At 21.4% G+C, this 15,992-nt stretch overlaps 2 protein-coding genes across 4 annotated transcripts in view; one reads left to right on the top strand and one right to left on the bottom strand.

Annotated features, from left to right (window-relative positions):
- Positions 1–11,307, bottom strand: part of LOC117173124 (protein C15orf41 homolog) — a 12,555-nt gene extending 1,248 nt beyond the window's left edge. Inside the window, exons 1-5 of the mRNA XM_033361521.1 lie at positions 11,221–11,307; positions 8,025–8,319; positions 7,824–7,928; positions 4,497–4,627; positions 4,330–4,409 (exon numbers count right to left, since the gene is read on the bottom strand). Of these exons, the coding sequence (XP_033217412.1) occupies positions 4,330–4,409; positions 4,497–4,627; positions 7,824–7,928; positions 8,025–8,122 (414 nt within the window). The 5' untranslated portion in view covers positions 8,123–8,319; positions 11,221–11,307. The remainder of the gene's footprint in view (positions 1–4,329; positions 4,410–4,496; positions 4,628–7,823; positions 7,929–8,024; positions 8,320–11,220) is intronic.
- LOC117173123 (protein O-mannosyl-transferase 2) overlaps positions 1–15,992 on the top strand; it is a 55,638-nt gene that overhangs the window by 11,180 nt on the left and 28,466 nt on the right. Inside the window, exons 1-2 of one of the 3 annotated variants that reach the window (XM_033361518.1) lie at positions 11,343–11,502; positions 11,600–11,757. In XM_033361518.1, the coding sequence (XP_033217409.1) occupies positions 11,636–11,757 (122 nt within the window). In that variant the 5' untranslated portion in view covers positions 11,343–11,502; positions 11,600–11,635. Of the gene's footprint in view, positions 1–11,342; positions 11,503–11,599; positions 11,758–15,992 lie in introns of those variants that run through there. The other 2 variants (XM_033361520.1, XM_033361519.1) reach the window with 2 other exon arrangements.

Genomic DNA, 15,992 nt, shown 5'->3' with positions numbered 1-15,992 from the left:
CTTTAAAAAAAGGAGTTTAACTTTGAACCTGACAGTGGAATTTTCAATCTAAAAACATTAATTTTAACCGAAAAATGTATTAGTTGAGATTTCAATAAAAAACAAATTTTATTAAAAATAAAAAAACAGTTGGCATTAACCAAAAAATATGAATTTTCAACAAAATAGTTGAATCCTTAGGCGAAGCAGGTTAATTTTTAACCGAATCATTTTATATTTATCTGATAATGATAATTATCAATCAATACCAAGAAAAATCATTTTCTACCAAAAGAGACCAATTTTCAACAAAATACATCAATTTTGAACCAAATAGTAAAATTTGCTACCAAAAAATACGAATTTTTAATTTAAAATATAAGGCTTCAATCGAAAATAAAAATATTTACATTTTAAGTTAAAAAATAATAATTACTAATTGAAAAAATCGAATTTTCCACAAAAATGTTTGTTGTACGTACTAGTTCAATGTTTTACCAAATTGTTAAATTTTTCAAGCCAAAAAGAAGATTTTTCTACAAAAAAGGTCATTTTCAATCAATCACTTTAATTTTCAACCAGAAAAAAAAGTTTTAACTAAATTTATGAATCTTCAACCAAAAAAATCAACTTTCAAGTAGTAGACAAAAGAGTTGAATTCAGTTGCATTTATAACCAAAACATTGATTTTCTACCAAATTGTTGAATTGTCAACAAAAAAGTTCATTTTCAACCCAAATAGATTATTTATTAAAAGGCAGTTGCATTTTTAAACAAAAAAGGTTGAATTATTTCAGAAAACAATAAATTTTCAAACCAAAATTGCATTTTCGAATAGAAAAAAATTTCTTTGTGAAGAATGAAAAAATGCCAATCAAATTGTTCGATGTTCAAGCTAAAAAGCTAATTTTTAAACAAATATTTGAATGTTCAAGCAAGAAGTATTAACTTTTCACAACATTTTTAAATTTTAAACAAAATAATTCAATTTTTAATCAAACACAAATTTGAACCCAAAAAGATGAATTCTCAACAAAAATTATTTGATATTTTGATCCAGAAAAGATTTTCATTTTAATCAGAAACAATTCAATTTAATCAAAAAGGACGATTTTTCAACAAAATCGTTGAATGCCGTTTTTAATTTTTAATCAATTAGTTAAATTTTCAACGCAAAAATTAATTTTCTATCAAACAAGCGTATTTTTAACGGAAAACTTTAATCTTTTTTGAGTAAAAAATATTTACTTTTTCAACCATTCAATTTGAAATTTGTGATAAATGCCAGGGAATTTTTTTGAAATCAGGGAAATTTTTTGAGCGTGCTTCATTTTTTCAATTGTAATATTAAATTCAGTAACAATGATTCTTCATTTATAAAAGTAGCTTTATATTAATCTATTGAACTATTTGGTTGATCTTTCTTTTTTTTTAATCATTTTTTTTTTACAGAAAATCCAACTCTTCCGTTTTTGGTTGAAAATTGATCGATTTTAGTTGAAAATCCATATGTTTAATTGAAAATTCGTTCTTTTTGGTTGAATTCTATGGTTTTTTATTACAAATTTTAATCTCCTTTAGTTGAAATATTAATTTTTTGTTCCGAATTTGTCTTTCTTGATTGAAGACTCAAAGAGTTAGTTTTGTTATAAAAATTAATTTTTGTTTGGTTAAATATTCAACATTTTAATTGAAAATTCACCTACTTTGTTGAAGAATGAGCTATTTTGCTAAAAATTAATTTCTTCACTGAAAACTTAACTATTCCAGATGCAAATTTAACTATTTTGTTGAAAAATAGTTTTTGTTGTTTTTGAAAATTAATAGATTAATAGAAAGATTAATAGAATTTAATATTTAATAAAAAGAATAAGAGAAAAGAAAAATTGTTAGTTGAATTTTCAACCCAAAAGATTAATTTTGAACCAAAAAATTGCAAAACAAGAATAGTTTAAATGTTCGAAAAATAAATGTTCAACCAAAAAAAAGAAGAATTTTCAACAAAACAGTTTTTTTTTCATAAAAAAATATATTTGAAATAACTTCAAGAATTATATTTTAAATTGAAACAATAAATTTAAAAAATGAATTCTGAACATAATACAATTCAATTTTAAATCCTAAATATATATTTTCTACAAAAAAAAGATAAAGTTTTAACAAAAAATATAAATTTTCAACTAAAAAATATAAATTTACAAACCAAAACTAGAATAGTTGAATTTGCAGTTAGAAAAGTACATTTCAATCAACAAAAAACGAATTTTCAGCAAAATTAATACATTTTCATCTAAAAATATGAATTCTTGACCAAAAGTGGAATTTTCAACCCAAAAGATGAATTTTCTATTTAAAAAAACAAACATTTTTAACTAAAAATATATATTTTTTTTATAAAAAAATGAATTCTTAAGAAATACATACATTTCCATCAAAAAAGATCAATTGTCCCCAAAAAATTGAATAGTTAGTAAATTTTCAACTGCAAAAAATTTAATTTTTAAGTACATGAATTTTTAACTAGAAAGATAAATTTTCTAGCAAAAATTACAAACACTTGAATTTTCAATTAGTAAAGTACATTTTCAGACAAAAGCAAAACGAGTTTTCAACAAAATAGTTAAATTTTGAACCACAGAAATTAATTTTTAACAAAAAATATGAACCTTCAACTAATTAAAGTACTCTTCTAAAAAAAAATGTATTTTCAACAAATAAATTAATGTTCACCTAAAAAAGATCAATTTTTAACTAAAAATAGGTCAATTAAATACTCAGTAAAAAATTTAATTTCCAATCAAATCAATGTAAAATTTTAACCAAGAAGATTAAACTTCTATCAAAAACCTATCAATTTTCGACAAAAAAAAATGGAATAGTTGATTTTCAGTTAGAAAATTTAATCTAAATAAGAAAAATTAATTTTTCAACCAGAAAGATCAATTTTAAACCAAAAAGATTAACTTTCTACCAAAATAGACGAATGGTTAACAAAGCACTGGATTTTTCAATAAAATATTCGAATTTTTACCAAAAACATGTACGATTTTACGAGTTAAATTTTCAGTGAAAACACATAATTTTCAATAAAATAATTAAATTTCCAACAAAAAAAAGGTTTATCTACTAATATGATGAATCGTCAACCAAATTAATGGATTTTTAATAAAGTAGTTCCACTTGGAGCTAAGTATTTTAATTTAAAAAAAATTAATTCTCGACGTAAAACGTTATATTTGATATTTCAGCCGAAAATGATTTTTTATTTTATAACAAAAATAGTTGAATGCAACCAAATAGTTACGATTTTTCGCCATAATAATAAAATTTCTTTCCATTAAAATAAAGTTTGAGTGCAAGTGTTTAGTAAACTTTAGTTTATGTTTAATTTAAAAAGAAGTATATGAAAATTCCCTTTTCCTCTTAAATCTTAAGTTTAAATTCATGAAAATAATTATAACGAAAAGAAAATTTTAAAATTAACTCATTAGAATGACATAAAATTTGTTTGCCATGTATAATTTTCGTTCATTTTTTAAACTTGAGCTACAATTTTTTTTAAATTCTGCAAAAATAAAAAAAATTGTCCAATAATTTATCAGAAAATAACTTTAAATTTTCCCAGCAATGTAGAGAATTTTTTTTGATCCCCTAAAAACCTTTCCAAGTTAATAAAAAGCTTATTTTTTTTACAAAATTGTAATTGTAATTAAAAGCTTTCGTAATTTTAATAGAAGATTTTGTAATTTTGATTAAATTTTCTTTTAGAATCCCATTTTCATGAAAAAAAATAAATCCTTTGAAATTTAACCCTGAATCATCAAACAATTTTATTGACCTCTAAAAACTTAAAAAAATTCTTCTCATTTTTTGTTCGAAATCTTCAAAAATGTAAATTTTGTTTTAAACTTTTCGGAATCTTCGGAAGATTTTAATCATTTTCGACTGTTTTCAAAGCTACTGAAATTTCTACAAAATTAAACCAATTTAAAGCTGAAGAAATTGTTTAAATATCTTTCAGATTCTTTTACTACCTATTTTAAAATCTTAAAAACTTAAAATTAACCCTTTAAAATAATATCTTAATAATTTTGAATTTTCGCATAGGCGAGAATAAATACTCGAGTACAATAATTTTTTTATATTGTGTTGAAAATTGGTCTTTTTTAGTTAAACATTCATCTGTTCTGTCAAAAACTAGTCTTTTGGATAAAAAATTAATTTTCATGGTTAAAAATTTCACTCTGCTCTTGAAATTTCTTGATTTCTTTTAAAATCTTTCAAATTGTGAGAAATATTGCTCTCTCTCTTATTGGTAAATAATAAAAATATAATTGAAAAAAGAATTACCAAATATATTTCGTAAGCTATTTCTTTTTCTGGGATAAGAGTAGTGTCCTTGAGTAATTTGCTTACGACAGGCGGTGAATCTGAAAGAATAATTTAATGTTAGATTGTTGCAGATAGGATTATTAAAAAAATTATGTTTTTCAAGTACTTAATCTGATGAAACTTACTGTTTTCTCCCATTTCAGTCAAGTGTTGTTTCAATATATGACGTGCTAACAAAGCCGGGGGAGCCTTTATTTCTTTAGCGAGATTCAAAAGAATCCCTTTAGATTTTCCAGATCGAATGGTTTCTATAAACCTGAAATTCATTTTTTTTTTAAGATTATTAATTTTAGATGTAAGTTCAGCAATTTGATTGGAAAATAACCATTTTTGTTGCAAATTAATTTTTGAATTAATGGCTCAACTCTTTTGTTGTAAATTTTTTTTTTGTGCTTGAAAATTAAATAATTTTTTTTCTGGGCTCAAAAACCTCTTTGGTCATCATTTTTAAAATTAATTTAACTGTTTCTTTTTTTCTAAATTTTAAATTGAAATTTTTTGGTGGAAATATCAAAACTATTAGCTTGAATCCAAAATCTAATTTGTGTGAAAAATCTTGTCTTGGTTGAAATAAAATTAATATTGCATTTTTCATTAAAAAATCATCTTTTTGGTAGAAATTGCGCACTGGTTGAAAATTAACTTGTTTGTTGAGAATGCATTTTTTATGCTTTCAAATGTTTTCTATCTAAAATTAAAATATTTTTTGTTTGAAATATCAAAACTATTACTGACAAATCTACTTTGTTTGAAAAATCAACTATTTTGTTGAAAATTAATCTTTTCTAGGTGACTTCAATTTTTGTAATTTAAAATTAATTTTTTTTGTATTGAAATATAAAAACTATTACATTTTTTTGTAGAGAATTCATCTTTTTCGTAAAAAATTTCATTGCTTGGTTTAAAATTTGTCGTTTTTAGATTAATTTTATTTGTTTTTGATTTAAAATTAAATTTTTTTAATATTATTTCAAAAACTGTTACATTTATGCAGAGAATTTTTGTTGAAAATTAATTAATTACTGATTTCAACTGTTTTTTTTAAACTTAAAATTAAGTTTTTTTATGAAACATCAAACCTATTACATTTTTCGTTTGCGAATTCATGCTTTTCGTTTGAAAATTCACTTACTTTCTTAAAAATTCATCTCTTTCTTTGAAAATATACCTATTTTATTGAAAATTTATTTTAAACTTGAAAATTCAAATTTGATTCAAATTTTGTTTATGTCTTTACTGAAAATCGTTCTTGGATGAATTCAATTGTTTTTTTATACAAAATCGAAATATTTTTTTGTTGAAATATAGAAATTATTATATTTTTGGTTGAGAATTAATATTTTATGGTTGAAAATTCAACTACTTTCTTAAAAATTCATTTTTTCGATTAAAGATGAATCAGTTCATTTTAAAATTTATCTATTTCAATGAAAAATCGTCTTTAGGCTTGAAATTGCAACAATTTAGTTAAAAGCTTGTTGTTTTTGTTCTTGACTAAAAAATCTTTTTTTTTTTAATAAACTATTTTGTTGAAAATTTGTCTTTTTTGGATGAATCAATTTTTTTTATTAATAATATAAAATATTATTTAATTAAAATATAAAAACTTACGTTTTTCGATAAATAATTTTATTTTTATTCTTGTAGAAAATTCTACTATTTGGTTGAAAATGGTCTTTTTTGGTCGAATTCAACTGTTTCTTATTTAAAATGAAAATTTTTTTGCTTTGAAATGTAAAAACTGTTACAATTTTGATTAAGAATTCATCTTTTTTATTTAAAATTAAATTAAATTACTTGCTTAAAAGTGAAAATACATTCTTAAAATTGTAGGTTTTTGGTATAAAATTATTATTCTTGGTCGAAAAATAACTTTTTTGTTGGAAATTCATATTTTTGAGTAGAGATCTTTTATTAAAACTAAAATCTTTTTAGTTGAAGATTCAACTACTTTCTTCGAAATTCATTTTTTTTTTTTTTTTGATAAACATTAATAATTTAGTTGAAAATTAATCTCTTTGGTTGAAAATTTACATATTTTATTGAAAATTTGTCTTCAAACTTGACATTTCAACAATTTTGTCAAAAAAAAAACGAATTATTTGATTGAAGATTAGTATTTTTTTGAAAGAAATCAATTGTTTTTGATTTTATTTTTTTTGTAGAAAATTTGTTTACTATTACAATTTTCGTTTGTGAATTCTAGTTGAAAATTCAACAATTCGGTTGAAATTTTTTTTGTTTCTTCGCTGAAAAATCTATTTTGTTTAAAAAGTTGAAATATTTTTTTAATATTAGTATTTTTTCGAGGAATTAAATTGTTTTTTATATAAAATTAAAATCTTGTATGGTTTAAATATACAAACTATTACATTTTTAGTTGGAAAATTCACATTTATTTATAGAAAATTGCATTATTTTGTTAAAAATTAACTTTTTTCTTGAAAATTCAACTATTTTGTGGAAAATTTGTCCTATTGGCTTGAAAATTCTACAATTTGGTTAAGAAATCAACTATTGCTAATAAATTTTACAAAGATTTCAATAATATCACAAATATTATCGAATATTAAAAAATACGAGTATTTTGTAAAGATTTTTTAAAGATTCACAATGATTTTTAGGATTGCACCAAGATTTAAATGATTTCGCAAAGGTTTCAGATAAATTAAAAATATTTTACAAAGATTGAACAAAACTTTCCAAAATATTTCGTAAAGATTTCAGATAAATTTCAAAGATTTCAATATGGTCACAAATTTTACCAAATATTTCAAAAATATTACCATCGATTAAATAAAAATGATTTTTTTCAAAGATTTCACAAAGATTGAGAATATTTTGTATAAACCTAAAAGATTGCACAAATATTACCACATATTTTCAGACTTCAGAAAGATTAAACTAAAAGATAATAAAAATTACATTTTTGTTATAAACTGAACACTTTTTAAATAAAAAATTTAATAATTTTTATTTTAAATAGTTTAAAAATCCTTAAAAAGCTTCAAAATCTTTAAACAACTACACATTATTATACATTTATTCAAATTTTAAATTACTTTAAAATTTTTTCGGTATACGTAAAAATTTCGTTTAAATTATTTTTTCAGAAGTTTTTTTTATCTAAAATTGATGATTTCAAGAGCTATACTAATTTTTAAGTTTTGCAATTGCATTTTAAAATGTTTCTAATGAAAAATGCACGCTCGAAAATTAAAATACAAAGTAGAAGCTTCTTATTTGCCCAGTTTTTAGAGCATTTCGCATATAATGCGTCGGAGCAAATTAATAATTTGCTCCGTAAAAAAGCTTGAAAAAGAAATGAAATTTTTTATTTGAATAACAGACATAACATAAAATCAGAAGATTCTAGTCCAAAATGATATGAATCTAGAAGCTAAAAATTAAACTTAATGTTAAATAATTATATAAATTTAGAAAATACATACTGTTTGTAATAATCGTTTTTCTCGCTAAATATAAATCGATGTTCACGTTTCATTCGTTGCAGCACTTCTATAGCCAAAATACTGAGAAGCGCGTATTTGTTTACACTGAAAATTTTATTTTAATTATTTGACAATTATTTGTTACAAATTGTTTGTATTTTTATTATTTAGCATTTATTACAAATGAGAAAATGCTTATACCTTTTATATTTTTCAATTAACAGCTTAGCACAATCTTTTGAAAGTCCCTTGAACTCTTTAATTGTTTTTACTATATTATAATATTCGTCTGTCTTCATTTTTGCAATTATGTAGTGAAACTGGAACAATTGTTAAAGAAAGTATAAAATCACGACAAAAACGTAAACAATCCAGAGCCTGCAGAAAAGCGTCCCTCCACATCCGTGCGTTTGAGGTTATGTTGTATGCATTTTCTTTTCTTTCATTCTAAGTTTCTATCCACTCTCCCCTACGCCAGGGAGGGGGAACAATTAGCCTAGGTCCGGAGAGAGTGAGAGTTTATAATATCTTTGGTGAGAGTATATACATTTGTTTGATTTGTCGGATGGATGCCGGGGGGTGGGGAGTTCACCAATCAACAGATGGCGCTGGCGGTTTTAGTCAAAGTTCCGCGAAAATTCAAATTGGCTAAATGAATTTCTCTTCTTTTTCAATATAAATTTATAATAAAAATTTATATTTTATTCATGAAATAAAGTAAAAGTGTCAACCATTCAGCTTCAAAAGAAAAAAATGTAATATTTTAATTATTGATAAGTTTTTTTTTGTACTTATAAATTTCATAACATTATTGTTTACTCAAAGAACGTTTGAAAGTAAACACGTAAATATATATTTTTATTTTTACAAAAAATAGTTCAATTTTAAACTAATAATGAAAAATTGCGAACCCAAAATAATATAATAAAATTTTCAATGAAAAAGAACGAATTAAAGAAATGTTAATATTTAACTAAAGAAGTAAGTTATAAACTAAAAAATCTAAACTTTCAACTAAAAGTAGAAGCTGGTAGAAGAGATCTATTTTCAAACCCAAGAACAACGAATTTTCTACAAATGAAATGACATATTTAACCAAGAAGATCAATTTTCAAACAAGAATAATTTTCTACCAAAAAAATTGAATTTTCAACTATATAATTCAATTGATATCTAGAAAAAATAAATTCTTTACAAAGAATGGAATAGTTATATTTTTAGTTAAAAATATTAATTTAATAAAAAAAGGAATTTTCAACCAAATAGATCAATTTCCAAACAAGAAGCATAATTTTCTCTAAAAAAAAGGAATTTTTTCAAAGTACAAGAACATTCATTTCAAAAATTGACATTTTCAAGCGAAAAAAAAAACAAATTAAAAAAAAAGTTATTTTTAAAAACGAATAAATTAATTTTTAACCCAAAAGATTAATTTTTAAACAAGTAGATTAATTTTCTAACCATTTATTAGATTTAAACAAAAATCCAAATGAATTTTCAAACAAATAGTTCATTTTTCAACAACAAAAAATATAAATTTTCAGCCATAAATGGAATATTTAAATTTTTAGATAAAAAAATTGATTTGCAAAAAACAAATTTTTTACCAAACAGTTAAATTTTGAATGGTAGAAATTAGAATTTTCAAAAAAATTATTAAATTTCTTGCTGTAGAGAAGAATCTCGCACCAATAGAATCAAAGTTTAGCAATTTATTACAACTATTTAAATTTGTAGTTAAAAAAATTAATTTGCAAAAAACAAATTTTCAATAAACAGTTAAAGTTTGACCGATAAAAATAAGAGTTTTCAAACAAATGATTAAATTTCTTACTGAAGACAAAAATCTCCAAACAATACAATCAAAGTTTAGCAATTTATTTCTACTTTCAACCATGAAATTGAATTTTTTATTAAAAAAGTTTTGAATTTTATATTTAAAAAAACAGTGGAATTCAACCAAAAAAGGCGAATTTCCAACAAAATAGTTAATTTTTCAATTAAAAGAGTTAATTATGTACAAAAAACAATTTTTCAAGATAATAGTTCAATTAAAAAAAAAATTAATTTTTAAGTAAAAAACGCCTAATCACAACAGAAGGGGGAGTAGTTAAATTTTGAGTTAAAAAATATTTATTTAAAAAAAAAAAAATTTCGACCAATTACTTTAATTTGAACAAACAAAACATGCAATTTCGACCAAAAAGATGAATTTTTAAACAAGAAGAATAATTTTGTACCAAAAAGATTATTTTTTCAATACAGAACTTCCAACTAAAAAAGATCAATTTTCAAAAAAGAACTAATTAAAAAAGTTTACGTTAGAACCACAAAAATTAATTTTCAATCAAAAAGATGAATTTGTAAAGGAGAAAATTGCTTTTCTAACAAAAAAGTAGACATTTAAAATAAAATACATACATTTTTTAATAATTAGTTGAACTTTCAACTAAAACATATTTCCACTAAAAAAGAACTACTATTTGATTGGGAGAGTACGTTATTGAAAATTTATTGTTTGTTGAAGATTCATCATAATTTTTTTTTTACTGAAAATGAAACTATTCCACCTTTGGTTTAAAAAAATTTTTTATTCAAAATCTAACCCCTTGATTTTAAATTAATGTATTTTGTTGAATTTTTTATTATTATTATTTTTTTGAAAAATTAATTTTTTTGTTGGAAAATTTAAGTATTTATTTGAAAATTCGGTTTTTGTTGTTGTAGAAAACTTACGGTTTTTAGTTAAAAACTCAACTGTTAAATTGAAAATTTGTCTTTTTGGTCAAATTCAACTGTTTTTGATTTAGAAATAAAATCTTCGGTTGAAATATCAACAAATTACATTTTTCGTTGGAAATTTATCTTATTTTGTTGAAAATTCAACTTCTCGGTTAACGCATGAACTACTTTATTGATAATTCATTTTTTAAATTAGAGATTCATAATTTTAGTTGAAAATGCCTTTTTTTGTAGTTTGAAATTTAACTTTTAAACCATTTTTTTTAAAGTTAAAAATTGATCCTGTTTTGTTTAAAATTCAACTCTTTTCTTGAAAATTCATATATGCAGTTGAAGATTCGTCTTTTTTAGTAGATAATGCATGTATTTGGTTGAAAAATCATCTATTTGTTTAAAAATTCATCTATTTTGTAAAAAATGCAATTTTTTGTTTTAAATAGTTGGAATTTCTGCTGGATTTTCCTTTAAGTTGTAATAAGAATTGACAAGTACTTACATACTAAATTTAATCTTTTTAAACTAAATCACTGACATTTTAACTTTGTTTTATGAGTAAAATAAAAAATTTGGTTATGAATTTGCATTGAAAAATAGCAAATTTTCATTTATCTAATTTGAATTTTCGCGGTCTTTTGACTATAGCACCTAACATTACCTAGCGTGTTTTTGGGGGAAGGTTGTCGATATGCAGACGGTTTATATGTGTGCACCGGGGAAGAACATTTTTTTCTAGCGGGCCCACAAATGCTGTAGTTACGCCACTGCTGGTGAACTGTGGTGAACCGAGAAACGAGAATTTAATTTACAGTTATATTTTGTTGACGCACAATTTTCTTGATTCCTTCATTTATCAAGGATGTGTAATTTTTGGAAGCTTGTCTGATCCAGTTGACCTAGAATGAAAGAAATTAAAATTTTTAACTTATAATTTTACTTGGTGCAATTAATTAGAATTTAAATTTGATCAGAATATTAAGTAATTTTTCACTTTCAATATTAACCTTTACGCAAATTTTTACTACATTTTTTTACAGAAATGCTGCATTTTTTAAGTGTATATCTTCGTATAGATGAAATTTAAAAAACTGGAAAATATAGAGTGCAATATGACAGTCAAAGCTGAAAAAGAAATTAAAAATTCAGGAGACAAACAAATGGCATATAAAAACGAGGAGAAGGATACAGAAAACTTGTAAGTAAAAATATATTTAAAAATATCTATCGAGGGGTTGATCGCTCTTGAATTTTGCTGTAGAAAATCGTTGAAATCTTTTTGAAATCCTTTTAATCTTTAAAATTTATGTGAAATTTTTATAATTGTCTTTAAATGTTTCTGAAATATTTTTAAATCTTTGTTGAATTTTTATTTAGATCTTAGTGAAATCATTACAATCTTCTGAAATCTTGAATATTTTTGTGAAATGTTAAAATTTTGGTTTAAATCTTTGTGAAATAATTGCAAACTTTGTGAGATATTTTGAAATCATTACAATCTTTTGGAATCTAACATTTTTGTGACATGTTACAATTTTTATTTTAATCTTGATGAAATCTTTGAAATGTTTTGAATTTATTACGATCTTTTGAAATCCCTAAAATATTTCTAAAATGTTTCAGTTTTTCTTTAAATCTTTGTGAAATCATTGTAATATTTTTTAAATATTATAAAAATATTTGTGAAATCTTTAAAAAGTCTGTAGTTTTATACATTCTTTTGAAATTTTTTATATCTTTCTGAAATGTTTAAATCTTTCTGAAATCTTCTGAAATATTTAGAATTTTGGTGAAATCATTGCAATCTTTTTAAAATATTAAAAATATTTTAAAATAATCACAATCTTAAAAATGTTTGTGAACTATTCAAATTTTTGTTTAAATATTTGTGAAATCAATGCTATCTTTGTGAAATCATTGAAATATTTTGAAAGCATTACAATCTTTAAAATCTATGTGAAATCAAAAAATTTTTTTAAAATGTTTCTAAAATATTTGTGAAATCTTTGAAATATTTTGAAATCATTAGAATCTTTAAAATTTATGTGAAATATTTAAAATTTTCTTTAAATCTTTCTAAAATATTTTTAAATCTTGGTTAAATTTTTTATTCACATCCTAGTAAAATCATTGCAACATTTGTAAAATCTTTGAAATATATTATAATCATTAGAATCTTTAAAATTCATGTAGAATGTTAAAATTTTTCTTTAAATCTTTGTAAAATATTTTTAAATCTTTGGTAAATTTTTTGTTTTAATCTCAGTGAAATCATTACAATCTTTAAAATGTTTATGAGATTTTTTTGAAATTTTTGAAAAGTTTTTAATTTATTACAATCTTTTGGAATCTAAAAAACTGTTAAAATTTTTGTTCTATCTTGATGAAATCTTTTTAATGTTTTGAATTTATTACAATCTTTTGAAATCCCTAAAATATTTCGAAAATGTTTAAGTTTTTTTTTAATCTTTGTTAAATCATTGTAATTTTTCTAAAGTATTTTGAAATTCTTAAAAAGTCTATCATTTGATACAATCTTTTGGAAATTTTAACATCATTCTAAAATGTTAAAAATTTTTTAAAGATTCTTATATTTTTATAAACATTAAAAAATGTTTTAATTTTACTTTAATGTCTTAGAATCAGTAAAATCTTTGTGAAATATTAAAAAAATTTAATCTTAATGATTTTTTAAAAATGTTTTGACTTCATTACAATCTTTTGAAATCTTTAAAATCTTTCTGAAATGTTTAAATCTTTATAAAAGTTTTAAAATATTTATGTAATATTTTTAAATCTTTTCAACCTTTTGAATTTATTGCAATCTTTTGAAATCTTTAAAATCTTTGGGAAATCATTTCAATCATTGTAAAATCTTCAAATTTTTTTGAAATCATTACAGTCTTAAAAAGCTTTGTAAAATATTTAAATTTTTGTTCCAACATTTATGAAATCAATGCTATCTTTGTGAAGTCTTTGAAATATTTTGTAATCATTACAATTTTTCAAATGTTTGTGAAATTTCAAAATTTTTGTGAAATGATTTGCAATCTTTCTCAAATACTTTAAAATATTTGTAAAATATTTGAAAAGTTGTTAAGTTATTATAATCTTTTTGAATCTTTAAAATATTTCTGAAATGTTTGAATTTTTGTGTTAATTTTTATGAAATCTTTGAAATGTTTTGCATTTATTACAATTTTTTGTAATCTTTAAATTTTTCTGAAATGTCTAAATTTTTGTTTAAATCTTTGTAAAATAAGTGCAATCTTTGAAATATTTTGAAATCATTACAATCTTTCGGAATCTTTAAAATTTTTGTGACATTAAAATTTTTATTTTTTTATGAAATCTTTGCGAAATGATTGAATTTTTGTTACAATATTTGTGAAATCAATGCTATCTTTGTGAAATCTTTGAAATATTTTGAAATCATTACAATCGTTAAAATGCATGTGTAATATTAACATTTTTCTTTAAATGTTTCTAAAATATTTTTAAGTCTTGGAACTATTTTGTAATCATTACAATCTTTAAAATGTTTTTAAATTAAAAAAGTTTTGTGAAATCATTTGCAATCTTTTTCAAAAACTTTAAAACATTTGTGAAATCTTTGAAAAGCTTTAAATTTATTACAATCTTTTGGAATCTTTAAAATCTTACTAAAATGTTTAAATTTTTTTAGGCTTTGAAATGTTTTGAATTTACTATAATCTGTTAGAATCAGTAAAATCTTTGTGAAATATTAAAATTTTTGTTTTAATTTTTATAAAATCTTTGAAATGTTTTGAATTTATTACAATCTTTTGGAATATTTAAAATATTTCTGAAATTTCTAAATTTTTGTTTAAAGCTTCATAAAATCATTGTAATCTTTGTGAACTCTTTGAAATATTTTGAAATAATTAAAATCTTTTTGAATCTTTAAAAACTTTTTGAAATGTTTTAAATTTACTATAACATTTTAGAATTAGTAAAATCTTTGTGAAATGTTTACATTTTTGTTTTAATCCTTATGAAATCTTTGAAATGTTTAAACTTTTCTTTAAATCTTTGTGAAATCATTGCAATCTTTCTAAAATATTTTAAAATATTTGTGAAATCTTTAAAAAGTCTTTAATAAAATATTTGAAATCTTTAATATCTTTCTAAAATTTTAGCATTTTTTTAAAGTTTTGAAATGTTTTAATTTTACTATAATGTTTTAGAATCAGTAAAATCTTTGTGAAATATTTTTAAAAAAATTAATCTTTATGATTTCTTTGAAATGTTTTAACTTTATTACAATATTTTGAAATCTTTAAAATCTTTCTGAAATGTTCGAATCTTTATGAAATCTTTTAAACATTTTTAAATCATTACAATCTTCTAAAATCTTTAAAAATTTTGTGAAATATTCAACTTTTTTTAAACTGTGTGAAACAACTGCAATCTTTCTATAAAATTTTTTATAATATTTTTAAATCTTTTGAATTTATCGCAATATTTTGGAATCTTTAAATCTTTGTAAAATCTTCAAAATATTTTGAAATATTTACAATCTTTAAAATGTTTGTGAAATTTTTAAATATTTGTGAAATCTTTGAAATATTCTGAATATATTGCAATATTTTGAAATCCCTAAAAAAATTCTGAAATGTTTAAGTTTTTCTTTAAATCTTTGTGAAATTATTGCAACTTTCTAAAATATTAAAAATATTTGTGAAATATTTTAAAAGTCTGTAATATAATGCAATCTTTTGTAATCTTTAACATATTTCTAAAATGTTAAAAATTTTGTTTAAATCTTTGTGAAATCATTGCAGTCTTTGTGAAATCTTTAAAGTGTTTTAAATTTACTATAATCTTTTAGAATCATTAAAATCTTTCCGAAATGATTAAATTTTTGTTTAAATCTGTGCGAAGTAATTGTAATCTTTCTATAATATTTTGAATTTTTTGTGAAATCATTGGAATCTTAAAAATGTTTGTTAAATGTTTACATTTTTGTTAAAACATTTATGAAATCAAGGCTATCTTTGTGAAATCTTTGAAATATTTTGAAAACATTACGATCATTAAAATTCATGTGGAATATTAAACTTTTTCTTTAAATGTTTCTACAATATTTGTAAAGCTTTATTTTTTTATTTAAATCTTAGTGAAATCATTGCAATATTTGTAAAATCTTTTAATATTTTGTAATTTTTTGTAATCATTACAATCCTTAAAATGTTTGTGAAATTTAAAAATTTTTGTAAAATCATTTGCAATCTTTCTCAAATACTTTAAAATATTTGTGAAATCTTTGAAAAGTTTTTAATGTATTACAGTCTTTTGGAATCTTTAAAATCTTTCTGAAATAAAATTTTTGTTTAAGCTTTGAAATGTTTTGAATTTACTGTAATCATTTGGAATCAGTAAAATCGTTGTGAAATGTTTAAATTTTTTTTT

Source organism: Belonocnema kinseyi, chromosome 5 (genome assembly GCF_010883055.1).
Source record: "Belonocnema kinseyi isolate 2016_QV_RU_SX_M_011 chromosome 5, B_treatae_v1, whole genome shotgun sequence".
Lineage (NCBI taxonomy): Eukaryota > Metazoa > Arthropoda > Insecta > Hymenoptera > Cynipidae > Belonocnema > Belonocnema kinseyi.
The sequence above is the reverse complement of the archived record's forward strand: the minus strand, read 5'-3'. Positions and strand labels throughout refer to the sequence as shown.